General features: G+C 36.4%; 1 protein-coding gene across 12 annotated transcripts in view; it reads right to left on the bottom strand.

The window, feature by feature from the left end:
* Positions 1–19,654, bottom strand: part of FAM135A (family with sequence similarity 135 member A) — a 91,781-nt gene that overhangs the window by 4,119 nt on the left and 68,008 nt on the right. For 10 of the 12 annotated variants that reach the window (XM_075145299.1, XM_075145291.1, XM_075145290.1 and 7 more), the window contains 3 exons: positions 19,193–19,290; positions 13,383–13,534; positions 10,672–10,782 (listed from right to left, as the gene is read on the bottom strand). In XM_075145299.1, coding sequence (XP_075001400.1) covers positions 10,672–10,782; positions 13,383–13,534; positions 19,193–19,290 — 361 coding nt within the window. Of the gene's footprint in view, positions 1–9,991; positions 10,088–10,671; positions 10,783–13,382; positions 13,535–19,192; positions 19,291–19,654 lie in introns of those variants that run through there. The other 2 variants (XM_075145298.1, XM_075145302.1) reach the window with 2 other exon arrangements.

Below are 19,654 nucleotides of genomic sequence, written 5' to 3'. Positions count from 1 at the left end.
TTATTGTTGGTAGATTTGATCCAACTCTATTTGCACCGGTGCCAATGAGTTTTGCACTGGTGCTATTAGCCCTGCTTTTAATTTCCAGAGAATAATGGTCAGATTCTGTAACTGTTAATTTTTAATTTACGAAATGTACTTAGTCCATTCTGAGAATTATAGGAATACTGCAAATAAAGTAATTCTTCAAAGGTGCTTCTTGGAATCTGCAGCAAACATTTTCTGTGTTAACTCCACAAATCAAACTTTTCTTCCATTAAAAAAAGAGATCTGATTGTGTAGGAGAAAGAAATTATTTGCTATCTGCTTTTCAGAAGCTATACTGCCAGGACAAAGTTCTGGATTCTAGTTCCCCTGCTTTGTTCAGACTGAACATATACTAATACACACCTGTTCCTAAAGCCGTCAATGGAGCCCAAAGTGAAAAATCTTTCCTTTTTTCAGAGGTTGTTTCCTTATTTTCAATATTTTGTACACTCCATGTGATGAAGACTACATCTCCAAACCAAGTCAATTACAGAAACAATGCTGAACAACTTTAGCATGTGAGAAAGTAAATGTATCTTCCCAGATTTCACAAAATATTGAAAAAAAAAATTCTGTACATCTATAAAAACATACAGAAAATGCATCCAAACTAGATCCTGGTTCCTGTCCTCTTCAAACAGGAAATCTGTTTGGGTTTTTTTTTTGCCTGTGCCCACTGAAAAACAACACTGTCTCAAAAGATCAGCTAAATCACTGGAGTCTTTTATTTGACATCTGAAAAATGACTGCAGCAAATCTTACGCAAAGATGCAGATGCCAGTTCCAAAACTTTGCACTGAGTTGAAAAGAATGCATTTGGAATAAAACAAGGATAAGAATTCTCTGCAGGCTAATATGTAATAGTTTTGTAAATTCCTTGGGAGTCTATATATCTTGTATTAAGTTTTTTTGACAGGTGCTTTCCCTAGAGAAATAACCATTAGCATTCATATAAAAGGTACAAAGAAGTGAACGGCCTAGGTCTTTTAATCAACTTGAAGAAGGAAGAGATATCCTGAGGAATCTTTAGAGGAACATCAGTCTACATCAATCAACATTTAAAGGGACTCTCTTCATCCTCAAATGTGATATAATACAAACAAAAAAAAAAACCCAGAACAGGCTTAGGACATCACAGTCTAATAAATTATGCATTCCCTTTTGATCACAGTGACTCATTTTTACGCTTTATATTCTGGTTCATAAACATGTCTTGGGCTTCCCTTTATTTTAGGCATGATAAATATCAGGAATCTTTCATTACAAAAAAGTATTTGAGGGAAGTCTTCAGCAGAAGCAAAGAAGGCATATAGGGTATTTCATAAGCATCAGTTTTATTGTTTAACTATATTTGGGTGGTTTGTCTTTGGGCGGCTCTTTGTGCCTATTTTGAAGAAAAAAGTCCAAGTCTTACGTCTTTAAGTTGTTTATTCTGACATGGTTCGTGTGATATACTTAGACCACATATGACTATATGGATGGGAAAGAGAGGAGTCAAAATGATGTATATAAATGTACAGAGCCTAGCAACCTCTTAGATTTCCACAACATGAGATAGCTCAAACCAGTTGTCAATGAGAAGGAACTGCATGGTGTTCAACAGCATCCCTTCTGCACTCCAGACAGACTGTTGGACTACTCAGGACATAGGCACGGAATGATCTCTAATATGGAAGTGTGCAGTGCTAAACTGTGCCTAAATTAAGTGTACTTGTGGATAAAGAAGCAACTTATCACAATCTTTCATTTATGTAGCAGTAAAAACTGGCCCACCAGTCATCTTTACATGTTGTTCTTTCACTTACTTCCTAGACTTTAAATATATTCTGCCTTTAATTAAATTAAAAATTCAGGAATAAATTGTGAACAAGAACACAGCTCAGTTAATTCCTATGATCCACATCTTTGTTTTCCCACACCACGAATAATACAAGATCTGTCACGCATACTGTAAGTATTAAAAAAAATCCCAAACTTAAAATTATTCTAAGTAATTAATGAACCATTTTTTCTTGTACAGCAAAATTTTCAGCTGCTGAATTAAGAAACCAACCCCAAAATCTAATTAGGCCAACATTTCCAGATCGTTGTAGTTAGGCAAAAATGCTAGAAGATTAAAACCTAATTCTATCAGAACAAAATACATTTGACTCATCACATCACATTACATTACATCATCTACTGAATAGGTCACACGTTTTTGCCGAGTAATACAAAAAACACTGAGGTTGTCATTAACTAGAAAGCATTGACTAAATTTTTCAACAGGATTTGAGATAGCTTGGAAAAGAACAATCCAAGTGAAAGATCACTGCTGAAATAACAAGCTTTGGCCCATATAACAGAATGTTCTTTCCATTCAAGGAAATGTTGAACCTTCAATGGGCTTTCCAACTAACTAACGGAACTTCAGTCTCAGTCAAAGTGAATTTAAGCACACACAGAGAGGAGAGTACAATTTCTATCATTTAACTATTGTGCCATTCATGTCCACCAGTGAATTCTTAATAATAGCATTAGTCATTACTGAATTAATGATATCTATAAATTCATGAACAAAATATGTCATGTGGAAAAATCTGTCTGGGATAGCAGGTATAGAGACCTGGTAACTCGTAACTAACCGCAATCACAGAGGAATAAATTTTTATACATGTTCAGGCACCAGAATCAGATGTTAAGTCTGCCCTCTAGCTATAGCCAACATGCAAGTAGGGAATGGGAGATGGAGCCACTGGTACAATGGGCTGCTGATACGCTCTGAGGCTTGTATGACAAAAAGGATGACAAAATTCCATACCTGCCCTTTAACTAATTCAAAACAAGACTTCAATTACTTGCAATGGACAATATTCACTGTGGATACCACAGAGTTCTTGAGCATAATCAAATCAAAATCGCCTACGATAAGCTTAAAAAAAAAAAGTGTAACAATCTGATTCCATTAGTAAGCTGCCATTTTCCTTAGGAATATACTAATCACAGAATCCTAGAATAGAATAATTTATGTTGGAAGGGACCTTTGGAGATCATCTGATCCTACCCACTTGCTCAAAGCAGGGCCAACTTTGATATTAGATCAGGTAGCTCAGGGTCATACCTGGTTGCTTTGACTTGAAGGAAATGTCTCAGTTTTGTCAAGGTACAATAGTCCTAATGTTTTCTAAATTCTGTCCATTTACGTACTTGTTTGGAAATAGGGATCTGGAATATTTGCAAAAAATGCAGTCTGGAAACAGGGACTTCAGAAATTAAGTCCTGGAAGGCAGCCATCTCCTGCAGTTGGTCTTCTGCACCGCTTTGTGAAGTTAACACATCTCACACGCAGCTAGAATCATGCCCCAAAAATTCAAGCATTGACATCCTGAGTCAGCTGAGGTCTCAAATTAAGATGCCACAGTACAGATGCAAGGAAGCTCAGACTTTCAGCTGCAGTCCCACAAGAAGACTGATTAGGGAGCTAGATTTACACCAACTCAAGAGTTTCATGTCAGTTCAAACTCTGCCTTGAAGATTTTACTTTAAAGAACTTGGCTCCAGATGCTATAGAACCTACCAGATTCTTCCAACCTGTTAGAACAGAGCTACTGAGGGCTGGGAAGTCCTTCCGCTTAGCAGAAGTGATTAGGTTAGTCTCCATGCCATGCTACCAATAGAGATGCTATTTCAATTCTAATCTCATCCTCATCACGAGTTATAAACGGGCACTCCCTCAAGTCAAGAGCTGAAATGCTTTTTCCCTCCACAAAGCCGAATAGCACCAAGTAAGCTAAGCTGACATCCTGTACATAATAGACATCTCAAAGAAGAAAACATGCCAACCATGCTTATTCACTGCTGATCTGTTAACATGGACGTAAATGAAAACCAAAACAAATGTCTTTTCCTCCTTTCAGAGATTAGGAAAATGCACATTTTTAAAGGGAGGAGATAAGGCAATAAACAAGCACATCAGAACTCCACTAATCAAGACCTGTGGAAGTACTAAGACGTATGAATCTAAGCCTACCTACCTAAGTACAAAAACATCCTGGAAGAGACTATGGCTGTACATTCATATTTGTGAACTCTGCATAGGAGGAACAGAACTGTAGAGTAAACCCGTTGGTATTAAGAATCCCTCATCCACCATAATGCCCATTTTCAGGAGAGTTTATTTTGGACAGTCTGGTCCTGTGGATGCAACGTGCATTGGCTCCTAAAGCTCATTCATTGTGTTCTGAAGTAAACAGGGATCATGAGGAGATTTGCTTCTGAATGCATTCCTGAGTGCTAACGTGGGCATATTCTACGGCTGAGAAATGGGACTTTTAAAAAAAGTTCAGAACTAAAGCTGAGGTAGAAAAATTTGCAGGTCCAAGGTTTGTTGCAGGAAGCACTCCCGCCAGTGAGCGAATGATTCACAGCTGGGACAGAAAACAGCACTCTGAGGTTTGCTTTATGGAAGCCAGTCTCAGCAAGCCATGCTTCTGACATACATCATTATTCATTATAGGAAAACGAGTTCTGTCCAAAGTTTTGGAGTCAGTCTACTCGCCAAATCCTTAATTGCAGATGATCAACCACAATTTATATCAAATTGGGATCTGTCTCCAGGGTCTTCAGTTAATGTTGTTTCAGGTGACTGACAAGCTCAAGTTTCTGCAGGCAAAGACCAACTGATGGAACTGGACTCCTTGTTTTTAATACTTGTACTGACCAGTGTATTGTCATTCTAAACAAGGTATTCACACACAAAAGTCTTGTCTGAAACCAAACTAAAGCCAAATGTTACATGTCACTGACATTTTTCTTAGACGATCAGAACATCAAAACCAGCCTACATATAAATGAAACTGTTCTCTCACTGCTGATTTCTTAATATATAAGGCAGAGTCTCTGAACCCATCAGAAATGACCATCTGAAGTACCATGAACAAGAAAGTGCAGATTTGTTGGGTGGCAATGGCTACAAATCAAGAATTTACAGTTTATTTTTCTGGACTCCCTGGAATATGTTAATTTTTATGAAAAATTTAACTAGCCGAGTACAAACTGTAAATAAGGTAAGAAACAAAAATATTCTAATTGAAGACAAAAAAAAAAAAAAAAAGAAGAGCTTCCCTTGTTTACTTTGCACAAAACAAAGTGAATTAGAGAAGCTGGGAGAAGTGTTTGGGACAGTGCTCAAGTTACACCTGAAAGCATCTTCAGTTTCACTGGAGCTACTGCCTTTCTGCTTCCACAGACAAAAATTACAATGTGATCCAACTGGAATCAATTATGTATTTGAATACACTGATCAAATGCATATCCTTCCTTAACATTTTAAAAGAAAAAAAACTTCTGACTATTATTACTTTGGTGATGTGCCAAAAAATCAGTTGGCATTTCATAAGCTAGCTGATTTTTACATTTGATGTTAGAAAGTAAACATGAAGGTGCAGTTATCGCTTGTGGAAAATATTTAAGCATAACCAATACATTAAGTGGAAACAGAAATCAGGAGCTGTGCAAATTCCAGAACTTGCCACTGAATCCCTACGTGGTGCTATGCTGCTCAACTCATTCACGCGCTAGTTTCAAATAATACTTAACTCATTCCCTGTTGTCCCTTTAAGGACAGGTGTGCATAATTACCATTTTGTAAATTTTATGGCAAATGTCAATTGTTCAGTTACAAAAGGTACTCATTTCCGCTAAGTGGATAGACCATACTAACATCTAAAACCCAAGCAATTAGAAAATAAAGGACTATATATTTTCTATTTTTGTGCCTAAAAATCTTCTTCTTATCAAGTTAATTTCAAAAAATTAAATTCTTAGTTTTTGTTGAATCCATAATACTACAACATGAAACACATAACACAGAAATTTTCATGGATTTTTTTCATCTGTGCAACTACAATTGTGTTTTGTGTGAACACATATCATCATAGCTGGCAACCCAGTGTAATTTCTTGTCACAGTATGAAAATAACAATCGTTTCCAAGATCTCCAGAAATTACCAGACAGGTTGTGGCTGCTGAAGACATGTCAAGCAGATTTTAAGGAGATTACTGTGAAAGAACATTATTCTAAACATTATCATTATGAAGAAGCAACATCAGAAAACTAAATTTTCCACTTTAAATTTTCCATTTTAAAAACGGTATAAATCCCTCAACTGCCAACATAAAGTAACTTAAAATTCAAGAAATAGCATAAACTTTAACTCTCTTCACTTTGAATAAATAATCCTATTACCTTTTGTTCCTTATAAGCAAATAAGGTCAGCTTTTGCTCCTTATCAGCAATTAGCAATGACGATAATTGTAAGACAGAAAACAGCTCTAACTTATTAGAATTTTGAATGGTTAAGTCCAGAAAGAAAACATCCAGATTTTTTTTTTTTTAAAACAGCAATCCAATCAGAAATGGCAAGTATTTAAGTCTCAATTTCTTCCCACTACCTGCTATTATTCTCTGAAATAAAGATTTATTTTCATAGGGTAACCTATTACATGGCCTGAAAAATTATTTTGTTTTCGTAATTTTTAAACTTGAAGATAATATATAAGTGGGCTTTTTAAGGTTGCTTTAAGAAGTTAACTTTTTAAGGTCACTCCTTCTGCTTTAACAAACTTGATAGTGAGTTGTACTTGAATGAGTTGTACTTGACTTTTAAAAAATATTCTACAACTGTAACACTCCATTAAGTGCATAAAAGCAAAATTAGTTGACAGACAAATCACATACAATGCTATAGAAAAACAGAGACTTAGAAAAGCAGACAGTTAATCATCATCACTTGTCATTTGCTGTAATCGAATCAATAATTTCAAACGGCATTTACAATTTTAAGCATCAATTCCTATTTATACACAAGAGAAAAATAGAATTGTTAAAATGAGTTATCTGTCATTCTGCCTTGACAAATTACTTGAAAATGAAACTGAAATGTTCCCAGAGTTCACTTGCTAGATGAGAGCTAACTGTATCTCCAATCCTAGATCTGAAGAAATTCTGCAAACAAAACTCTTATCCAGATATACTTCTAAAAGAACAATCAAATGAACACATTCTAAATCATAGATATCTGTGTTTACGTGAACGCATTTCCTTTTCATTTTAGAATACTAACATCAATTAATGACAACAACAACTTTTTAACACAAGTTTTGTCACTTAGATGAATCACTATTCCAGCATGTAGTTATATTTATCAGGCACAACATAGCATATTAAACAATTTACACCAAGTTTTCTGGCAAATAACAAACTTGACTTGGCCCCAGCTATTTTTAAAACAGACAAACAAAAAAACCCAGACCACGACTAATGATAATAAGATCTACTGCTGCCTGAGTACGGACCACATATATGTGACACTTTCAGCTTTTATCTCAGAATTGGATAATTATCATTCACTCCTATCAAAGGATGAAATACAATACACAAGTAGCAGCACTGTAACAACTATAACTGTTAGGAGAACCTATTTGTTTCTTACTGGATGCTTTAAAAAAAGTCCTATTAAAAGATTTTTACAGTAAAGGAAAACTGAGGTAGAGAACCTAAAGAAACTGAAAAGAACAAGTTCTGGGTAACTGTTCCTTCAGCAAGTAATGACAGACTGACTTACATTGTAGTGAGGAAGAGCTGCATGATATAGTTGGGAGGGATTTATTCATTATATATTTATAATTTTTCAGTTTCACTTTTCAGTTGTGAAGGTTCTTTTGAAGTCTGAACCTATTGTTAGGTGAGAATTTTGCATATGCTCAGAAGACTCATAATTCTTTTTGCAATGTCACATACAAAACCTGCTTCTCCTGATGGAATATTCTGTAAGCTCTCTTCATTAAAGCATTAGAACTCCGTTCAGAACAGATTCTTTTGAGAGAGATCTCTGGGAAGAGAAAGAGCCCAGAAATTTTGGCGGCAGCAGCAGAGAACTGCCTGGTGCTGCTTCTGACTATGAGATCCAACAGCCTGACGTGATGTTCAGCCATAAAGCCCAACCTGGCCCCAAACAGGGAGGAAAAAGCAAGATTGATAAAAATGTTTGTCATAGATCCTCCTAGATGCATTGTTGTGATAGAAGCAGCACTGAGAAAGAGTTATCAGAAATGTGTTCATGATTGCAAGATTTCTGGTATTACCTGGTACTGCTCCAGGATTTAGAACAGAGAATAGATATGAGCACAAATGTCTTGTTTCTGAACGGTGCTGAGCATTAGTACTTACTGGAGCTTCTTTTTAAGGGTGGCAGAGGAGATGCTCAACTGTACTTTCACCTACAACGCTCAACAGAAAGTAGGAACTTCATCCATGTTGGGGTTAAGCAACAAGACAATGTGTTTAACAGAGATGTTCCCTGGCAAATTTGAGAACTAGAGCCACAAACCACCATACAAAAACGTGGTTGAGGCCCAGACCCTCAAAACATCACCTGCTGGATCCACAGCCACTTTTAGGGTTAATCTCGAAACCAACTGGACCACAGCAGAGTTGAAATACTAGCAAGTTTTGCTGCCTTAGGGATTTTCCCAGCTGCAAAGCCAGCATCTGAAGAAGACACCACATTAAGCAGCAACAGATATTTCTGCATCTTAGACTCCTATTTTCCTATAGGATTAGAAAAATCAACAGAAGTTGCAAAATCAGGGCTATACTTCTCAACAGTGTTGTCAATCTCTTGCATGTAGCCTGAGATAAAGTGGTTCCTGGAATCACTTATGTTTATGTAGAGAACAGTATGCAAATTTTCTGGATTGAAAATCTGAAGAGAAACTGTACAGTTAGGGGAATCCCAAACTCCTCCCACCTGGTGTTTGAGAGCCAGGCACAGCCAATAGTGTATGGCCACTGAAAGAACAAAGAGACGGCAGGACAGAAGCATGCCTTGTACAGGTATCAGGAGTTAAAGACACCAACACCTACAGTGTACATACAGTATATTAATTCATCCCTCAAAGGAAAACTTTCTTCCTTCTCTTTTAGGGAAGTGTAAAGCTTGCTTTATCAAACTTTTACATCTCTTTCTCCTTCTCCCCCAACCTTTCCTTCTCCCTCACACCAAGCTCACTGAAGGACCTGGAAAGAAGACAGTGTATGAGGCTGTGGCTCAAGACACAGCTCTTTCCATCTCTTCAGTAAGAAGGTAGAAAAAGGAAACTGAGCTCTAAGACTTTCAGGCTCCTTCTACAGTTTATGGGGAATAAAGTCTGAAACGCATGTCATAACTCTTAAGACAATGCTATCCAGGTCTTTCAAAAAGCCTGTCACATAGAGATCTGTCATAAGAAAATATGTCGTATTTCTAGAATAGACAACAATACTCAAATAACAGTGTCTCTAGTCATGTTGAGATATATACACATAAAAAGGAATACCAAGGAATACCAAAGTCTTTAAAGTGAACTGATTAATTAATCCAATTATCTTTATAACACAGGTCCCACAGTCTTACCCAGCATCCACTGTGTAACTTCTCAGAAGCTGATAACTTCTGTTTAGGATCAGACATTTGTTTTCAAAAGACTGCAAAGCTACATTAAGAACACTTCAGTTGATGGTAGTCCAGTTGTTCCAACAATTTTTAACTTCGCAGTTCACCTTTAAATACCAGTTAAGCCTTAAATATCACTTTATCAGCAACAAAATCACTTTGTGATAGTAGATTTTGAACAGAAGGGGAAAAAAATCCCAAGTTTTTCTAAAATCAGTTTTTGATCAAAATTCTATCTTATCCATGATTTTTCTCCTTGCTCCTTATTCTTTTCTGCTTCTTCCAAGTCCTGTAAGTTTTATATTCAAACATCTCAAGAGCTAGATGTCAGTCTGTTCCTTCCCATATCTTTGTACTGCTTTGCTCTCAACCAAATTTCAGCTGTGACACCCTACAAATATTTTGGTGGAGAAACGTGCCCAGATTTTTCACAAAACACCACGAGCATCTCTGGCTTCATAATTGCTTGCCTGATACACATTTAGAAATACCTGTCAGATGAATCCTCAATAACTTTATAATGCTTCATAGAAACTAACCCCCAACTGGCACATTCTTCACTGCCAAAACTGGCTCTCAGCCAACAGCTGAAATCAGAATATTCAAACCAGAGAAAATTGTATGAATAATATTGTATGAATAATTTAATTTGTTTTTAGCTATTATGCTAAGTACAACTTCTCCTTTCTTTATCAAAATGAGTGTTCGTTTTCCCTGACCATCTTAATGAGGAAATAAGACAGGTTAGCAAAAACCTTAAAGCAGAATTTTACATTTATAGAATAGATAGGAAAAACACATACAGAAACAGGTAATCTTAAATGAGTGTATATGTACTTGACTTATCATACTGAAATCACTAGCTTCAGTGGCTCAAGAGGAAGCTGATAAAATATATATATACACACACACACCAGCACAGTGGCTGCACTCAGAACTTCTGCTTATTAGTTAGGAAGGAAACTATCAAACCAATGGTCCACCTTTGCAACAAAAATGGTTTACTGTTTATTTTACTTGAAGAATATAGGACTAAACCCAAAGTAACTCTTATATAAACTCTTATATGAAATAGGAGCTTGTTGGAAAATTTTTTTCTAGGTTTCCTATTCACATTTATGTACAGTGGCCTTTAAAAGATAGTAAGTATTAACAATATAATAAAGCTTACCTGCTTTTTTACTAAGTTTGTATAAGAACGTTTGTCGTGGATCTGAATGGTCTCGACACGTCAATTGCAATAAAGAACCAGACTTCTTCCACTTCTGCATAAACCATAGTCCTGCATTGTTCGGTACAACATGAGTATAGATCCACAATAAAATATGAAAACTAACTAAACATAAGTAAAAGTATGTAAAGTCCATATATTTAGCTCCTCAGACATTAGGTTTTTTCATGTCAGCATTGTCAAGGCCAGAAACATTTAAGATTTTTATTCATTATTCTTTCCTGCCTATATATAATAAAGCATGAAGACCATTATTTCCCCTAATGTGCATGTCTTTCTAGAAAAAAATAACCACGCTTACAAGAAGTGAAAATACATTAATAACTTAGCCTAGCCATAAGGCAATATACAAACTCTATTTCAATGATTTACAGAATATTAGAACATTTTGATGTTGAAATATGTAGCACTTGTGCTGGTTTTGGCTGGGCTAGAGTTAATTTTCTTCATAGTAGCTAGTATGGGCCTATGTTTTGGATTTGTGCTGGAAACAGTGTTGCTAATACAGGGATGTATTCCTTATTGCTAAGCAGTGCTTACACAGGGTCAAGGCCTTTGCTGCTTCTCACACCACCCCACCAGCGAGTAGGCTGGGGGTGCACAAGAAGTTGGGAGGGGACACAGCTGGGACAGCTGACTCCAACTGACCAAAGGGATATTCCATACCATATGACGTCATGCTCAGCATATAAAGCTGGGGGAAGAAGAAAAGAGGGAGTGATGGTGTTTGTCTTCCCAAGTTACCGTTACACATGATGGAGCCCTGCTTTCCTGGAGATGGCTGAACACCTGCCTGCCGATGGGAAGCAGCGAATGAATTCCTTGTTTTGCTTTGCTTGCATGCGCAGCTTTTGCTTTACCTATTAACCGTCTTTATCTCAACCCATGAGTTTTCTCACTTTTTCTCTTCCAATTCTCACCCCCATCCCACTGTGGGGGAGAGAGTGAGCGGCTGTGTGGTGCTTAGTTGCCGGCTGGGGTTAAAACATAACACTAAACATCAAGCGTTACTTCTCAGATTTCTAAAAATAACTTTATAGAACCACTGAATTAATTAAATATAACTTGAACAACGGAAGCAGAATTTTCTGGGAGGAAAATCATAGTAGTATATTTTCTATGATGCTGTACCCTCTGTATTAGTCAACGAGCAAAGCTAGCTGGCTAACTGGCCTTTCAGAAAACCTTCTCTCCCTTGTCAAGCAAAAGAAAAGCAAGCAAGCAACACAGCGTCAAGAATGTGTTGATTCAACCCTCAAGGAAATAGTTATCTTTTACTGAAGGAATTTATTGAAGGTCATTAATGTATACACACAATACAGTAATTTAGACTTCAATACCCATTACTTATTATTATCTTGGTATTTTCCAAAATCTTAAGGAGTTTGAAATGTAGAGGAAGATTATTATATGAAAAGGGTATTTTGTACAGTCTTCAACTATAAAAGAGATTAAATACTCCAGAAATCCTTATTTTTTCAGTGAATGTATTCTGGATTATACTTTGATAGCTTTAACCTTTAACTGAAAGCCATTTCCTGGTGATTATATAAACAAGCAAACAGCCCTGCCTCTTTGTATCCTGGAAAACTGCAATTTCTAAAAGCAAAGTAATGCTAACACTTTTGGGTGATCAGGTGAGATTCAGTTAGAGATTAAAATTCCTGAAAGAAACTGTCCACAGATATACTAGGTTAAACACCCAGTAGATGCCCATACTGAATTATACTGCAGACGTCTTAACCCTGAAGTGAACCTCATTGGTAGTGTGTTGAGGGCTATAAACAGTATCATTTCAACCAAATTCAAAGAGTTCTCATGTTCCCCGCTGCTTCTATAAACTCCAACAGTAACTCCAGTTAGCCAGCAATTCCTGTCCACTTTTCTTAAGCTCAATACATGTGAGTTAAAAGCTTTTCCTCCTCATTTTTGTATGAAACAAAATAATAAAACAATCAATAAATAAACTGGCACTAAACAAAGTAATTCATTATTTTTAGAGTGTTTTTAAAGAGTTTAATGAGCATGTTTATATTTAGTGAAAATAAGCGTTACTCATTTTGGTTTTGGGCTCTCTAAGGTAGGTGGTAATCTCAGAAACAACTTTTCATTTAAAAATTTGATGCTACCTGAAAATATTTGCTGAGATTTATTTCAGAAGTCAGCAGTTTCTACAAGTTCTCCTAGAGCTACATTTAATCTTTAGAAAAACAGACATTCATAAGGTACAAACACATCTGCAGAAACACACTGCAGGTTGTAAGGTTTACTGTAAGACATTTTTGAGAGAGAAAAGACACTACTAATAGTTCAGAATTATTTTAATACACCTTACCCACTTGTTTTGCAGATTAAGTATATTGAAATTCAGTCTATAATAAATTGAGCTCAACACATTAAAACTGGAGTTTCTTTATGGTGTAATAGAAAACCTGAACCAAACATACGGGAAAACGCTTATGTCAACCATCTCTTGCACATCCTTCTATTGATACTTCATTTTTATAACCCTTCTCTCTCCTTATGACAGTGAAATGTGCAATTTCTCAAAATCAAAGTAATGAAGAAATGTGCACCCCACATGAAACTGCTAAGTGCACTTCAAAGACAAAATCTCCCCTAAACTTATACTACTGAAAATAATACATTACCTGTATTAACAAGAGCACTGCTGTTGTAGAGGGTACCAAGATGTGGTCCAGACAGAGACAGGAAGGTATGAAGTTTGTTGAGGTAATATTTAAATCGAGGTCTTGTGAGCACTGAACGGATTATTAAATTACCCAGTGAGTGTCCAATAAAACTGTTTAAAGAGAAAGAACAATATAACATAGATATTTATAGCAATCTTTTTTTCTTTTAAACAGAGGAAAATAAAACTGGTGTCATAAAATGCTAAAAGAGCATAGGAAAAAAATTAATGAAATGTTTCCATTAAGAAGCCTGTATTTTAGGTCACACAGAAAACATAGTTTGTCCGTATCTCCCAAGCTGCACAAACTCATTACAAACAAGTTCTGAGCTCCTCCAGAATTATTTTATACATTGTTTTTGAAGTGAAAACAAACTATCCTTCCACCAATACCTCCCACCCAAGCCCAAGACTATTTCTGGTTGTATTTCCCTTAGCACCAAGTATTCAGAAAATATTCTATGAGCTGTGCATGACTGAATAAATTGCTACTTTGGCATGTGATGGCATTCAAGATGATAAATGCGTAAAAGTCACTGAAACAACCTAGTGGAGAAGGATTCCAAAAGTACTCATGTAAGGGGGAAAACCATTACTTAACTGAATCTGATTATTTTAAAATAGAAGCAACATCTCAAATCTGCTTAACAGTTAGACTAAAATAAGTGATTATCAGCTTGAGCAAGGCAATTGAAGAATACCTGTCTGCCAGGAGAATATTACATTTAATTGTTTCCCTGGTTAAGCGAGTTAGGGGTAAGATGGATGGGACTCTTAGCTTCATGTATCGAGGAATAATTATTACTTAATCTGAGGTGCCTACTGTCATACCTACAAGTCTGTATAAAGTATTTCTTTAGAAGGGACACTACAAAATAAAGCAATTCTAGTTATTATGCAGTTATGCTTATATGTCCCTGCTGAGGTTAAGGACCACACCGTCCTAGGCACTGACTAAAGAGGACATGGTAGAGACAAGACTCACGAAATTAGAAGAAAAAAGCACCTACCCATTTTACAAATGTAATCTCAGGACATGGAGAGAACAGACAACCATCCAAAAATATATAGTAGAACTATCGTGGCTAGATCATATATGTGCCACAACATTACACCCATAAGATCACCCTTCCCGTTTGCTCTGTATCACTACATTCACCAACAAAAATAGCTAAAACAAAGCTACCAGTAATATCTGTGTAAAATACAGTGCTAAAAAATTACTTGACTGTTTAACTGCTTCCCAAGCAAGAATTTTTGACTGAAAATTCTAATTTAAAGCTAAATGAAAAAATACAAACATTAGGTCATAGAATGGCAGGGCCACCCCTGAAATCCTAAACTCTGACATAATTATACATTTCTATGACAGAATAGGCTATTTGTTCCTTACCAATACACAGTTTAAGCATATATGTATATTCTTCCCGTTTACTTTTACTAGTAGATTTTCAAAATTGCTGCAATGTCAGAAATTCTATGCTGCAGCTTGCTATATTTGCCTAACTAATTTAGAAATGAGAGATACGTATCCTCTGTGCTGTCAGCACAACAGCAGTGCATCTGCAAAACAAAATACTGAGCTGCTGACTCTCTTGAATACTAAAATTTAAAACCATTTTCTCAGAGTACATCATAAAGTCCATACAAGAAAAACAAAACTGCATATTTCTTTAGGAACAAGAAAACATCCACAGAAATTGAGTGAGTTTATCCTGAAGATGATCTGCATCACACAATTGCTCTTCAGTAAAAGAGATTATTTTCTGAAGATCTGAGCATTAGCAGAGGTGTTCTTTTGACAGTCCTCTGACAGTTCATCCACTATTTATTAAACGTTATAAAAGGATGAGAAACTCTTATATTGTACCATAACAAAGTACAATTTTGTCACTGGAAAAAACAGCGATCCATCAATCAAACCTATCATCCTCAAGAATATGGGCATACCTGAGCCAAAACTTCAGAAACATGAAAGATCCATTTGAGGAAAAAAAGGTGCTCACAATTAGCTATGTGAATGTACCTCACAGATTAAACACTTGTTATTAATTTGTAAAGACTTTGAAAAATAACAAAGGTTACAGTAATATATTGTATTCAAATTCAGATGTTTAGGTGAACACGTAATAAGCCTTTAATATTATCTAATAGAGAAAGGTTTAAGGATTTGCTTAAATCAAAAAGGAAAAGTGAGGAAAAGGAAAACCCTTCAAAAAGGGTTTTGAAAGTGTAAGACAAAAATGTAACCCATCCTACTCATTGTTTCAGACACCTGCAACTGTGGGATGCTCTGCAAAACCAATGCATTTCTGAACAGTAGGTGGCAATGTTACCGTCTTTTGAACACAAGATATCATTACCACACTGGAGTAATAGAATTATACTGTAGTATTTATATGCGCTTTATGGCACAAGTCTACTAATTCAGATCATACTGGAAAATTAGACACAGTAAAACCTTATTCTGTGCTAACAAACAAAAAATCCTGTCCAACTATAAAAAAATCATGGAAGAAAAAAAAAAATCCATCAAAAGCCATAATCAAAAAGGTGCTGAAACAATGAACAGATGTTTTAATATATGCATAGCATTAAAAATTACTTTGGTTTTTTGTGAGCCAATGTTACTTAGGGAAGAGGATGACAAGCTAAATTATTCAACTGAGGTGAAAGTCCAATACACGTCATCAGAAATTTATGTAAGACCTGACATGAGAAAAACGGTTTGTGAAACTACACTGTAAGAGCATGTGGTTTATTACCCAGCTATGTGATGACCTGAAAAGGCTTCCGCCCTCACAGATACACAAAACTTCAAGGGGTATGACTGAGCAATTTGACTTCCTTCAAATTGCATTAACTTTGAAGATGGCACTGGTATGAGTGGGTAACTAGTCCAAGATGACCTCCAGAGGTCTCCTCAACCTAAAGTATTCTGTGATTCTTTACCAAACAGTTGTTTTATAAGACAATTTGCTGTTGTTTTCAATCAAGATTCCAGTTCTTGCTTGCTACACACTTGTAGTGAGCACAAAGATTTTGTTCAGAGGTGATCAACACCATGTTGGGTAGTGTACTGGTGCCGTAACTGGTATTAGCTTTGGCAATACCAAAAATGTTGGTTCACTGAAGTTGATGCTATAGTATGGCTCTGGGTTCTGATGGTACAGGGAGTGCCTTTTCTTATCTCAGTATAAGAATGTAGCACAATAAATAGGATTTTGCCATTACTTGAAGGCACGAGGCTTTGCATTGACCCGACAGTGCAGAATCTCAGAACTTCTCTTGACTTGTCTTGGCCTGAGCTGAGTTTAGTTTGTTTTAGCTGTGACAACAATTGTCTGGCAGTGAAGTAACAAGTCAGGCCTAAAGTTGCTTTAGTTTCACTATAGTTCTATTAATAACAAGTAGTTATTCTGTGTGGCTTAAACTGTGTATCACTAGAATAAAGTGTGGTGTGGAAGAGCGCAGACACAGGTATCAATTGCCAGAGGTCCCCAATGGTCTATTAATGATCACTGCAGAAGCAGAATCTTACAACTCAGGAAAGAAAGCCAGTGTTAGGGATAACAGAGAATGGAGAAAAATCAAGTGAGTAAATGGGAAACAAAAGAGCGAGCATGTGAGCAGACTGAAAATATGAAAGTATGAAAATAAATCCAGGCAGACCCAGGTCCAAGGAGGCAGAAACCCCCACCACGAACATCATTCTCCTTACACTGAAGCCCCAGGATGCTGATGTCCCACTGCTTAAGGAAGACAGAAATCACCAATCTTAGGACCCAGACAGGTGCTGGAAGGGGAGCCTACCACCTGAGAAAAGATACTAGAAAGTTTCTGTATAATAACTTTAGCCATATTAATAATGGGACTTTTCTGCATTAATTGGGGCTATGAATTTTAGTAGTACTATAACTAGACTAATAGTAATTTTTTGCTGTGTTTTTATGAGATTATTAAAACACTAATTGGACTAATAATAAATTCTTAGCTCTGCATATGAAGTGTGTTCCCTTTTGCCCGTAACAAGACACTGAGTGTAAAAGAGGGACTGAACAGGTATTTCTGACACACAATGCTGTCGGCTTTTTTGCCATAGAAAATCATTATAGGTCTGGAAACTGATTTCTAATTTGACTCAACTACTGAGCAGCACTTGTACAGAGAACACTTCCTTTAGTAGACAGGGAGATTTTATACGGAGAAATTATCATCATTCAGGAGAACATGGCTAACTAGCACAAAGTCTGCTTTCTTTACAGTGGGACAGCCAAAACAAGATAGGAATGCATCAGCTACTTGAACAGAGTATTTCTCAATAGTACTTTTCTGGACTTTCTCGGTCATCCCTTCAAGGACTTGCATATAAGCACATCTCTTTCTGAAAGCTCTCTCATGTAGCTACCAGGAAACAGCTGCCAGGATTTGCTAATAGGTTTAACTTTCTCATAAGAAAAGCTAAAGTTGAGAGATAGAGACCTCCGCTTCAGCAGGGCCAAACACAAGTATACACCTTGAAAAGGAAACTAAAATAAAAACTGATAATTTCTTTTTTCTTTCAAGTGACAAGTAATAAGTAAAACTGAAAAAATATTTACAAATTGAAAGTCTTATGAGAGAAGCAAACCAAAAGCAAAGGAGAATTCAGTTCTCAGGTATGAACAACAAGAAGGTAACTGAGTGGGTTTGCTCATTACAGCCTTCAGACCACAGCATGAGAGAGAAGATGTCAGCGTGTGCAGGTGGGTTACAGAATTCTCCTCTCCTGTACCGAGGGTGCTAACATGCAGTCTGTGTAACACAAATACAACCACACAGTGCTCTTTTTTTTTTTTTTTTAAATCATTGATTTAGACAAAATTAACCATGTCTTGCCCATCTCAAAATAGAAACATTTGTTTAAAAAGTGAAATTATGTTTAAACATGTTAGATGTTTTCTCTAGCTGAATAAGGCCTACCAAACACAGAAGTAGGCAGAAACTTGTAGAAGATGCATGTGACTAGCAAGTCAAAAAACCTTCCAGATGTATAATTTGAGGATGCCTAAACGAACGGATGAAGTCAGGCTTGAATTTGCTCCTTTCATCTATCGATGAGCTAACTCCAGCAACACAGCTGACTTAGTAAGGTAGTCTGCCCAAACGGTGCACCCTACTTTGAGAAAATAAATGCAACAGGTATTCCCTGGAAGCAACTGGAAAAGGCAACAGGAATGCATAGATTGGGATGAGCCTTCTATTAAGATGTAAAACATGCTTTTTAGTAGATGAAACAATCAGAAAACATCAGAATGATGAAATATGTTTTCATGAGGCTGCCCTTCAACGTCACAGATAAGATGGAATTTCTCTGTAGGAATGACAATATAGACAGTCTGCTATGTCATACTTGGTGAAGAGACCATAAAATCAGAAGAAAGTTAACTTTATCTTGACATAGCGCTATTACAGTTTCCTTCGACTTTCTCAAATTATTATCTGTTTTTCTGCAGAACCCTACCATGCAGGATCTGAGGAAGCACAGGACAGCAGCTTAACTCTGCCGTAAAACCACCAACAGGACTAGGTGAGCTTGCAACACTGTTCAGTCTTCTCTCAGCTGGGAACTCCTTCTCTCTCCTTTGTCCTCCTTTCCCTTACTCCTCCCCCTCCCTGAACTTCTCTTTCCCATCTCTCTTTTGGCCTGCTCCTGAGCATCACAGTTCAGAACAACACAGGGCTCTAGTTTTAAGTTTATTTCTATAAACAGTATAGAACAGATATTACCTGATTTTTGAAAGGGTTAGATTATAAATTTGTATATACTGTATAATTTCATCTAAAAGACGATCTGTCATGGAATCAAAATCAGCAAAGGTATCATTCTGTAAAATAAAAGAAATAAAAAATAATAACTGTATTTTCTAATGCAGCAATATACATTCTGCATTCAGTCTGAATTGTTATTTCCCAGTGTTTTGATCAACAGCACACAAATAAAAGCATCCATATTAACTTTGAACACAAACACTACAACTAGTTATTATAATTTTTTCAAGCTTTTTTTCTTGTAACATGGAATAAAGTGATACACATTTTACTGTAAGACTACTTTCTTCTAATACACCAAACCAAATCTTAACATTACACAGCCAGCCTTACTTCTAAGCCTTCCCCTACACATAATCTTATCTGTAGTGAAACAGAAGACCAAACTGCATTTTCAGAACTACATCACACTGCCCATGA

Source organism: Calonectris borealis, chromosome 3 (assembly GCF_964195595.1).
Source record: "Calonectris borealis chromosome 3, bCalBor7.hap1.2, whole genome shotgun sequence".
Lineage (NCBI taxonomy): Eukaryota > Metazoa > Chordata > Aves > Procellariiformes > Procellariidae > Calonectris > Calonectris borealis.
This window is presented reverse-complemented; position numbering and strand designations above follow the sequence as displayed.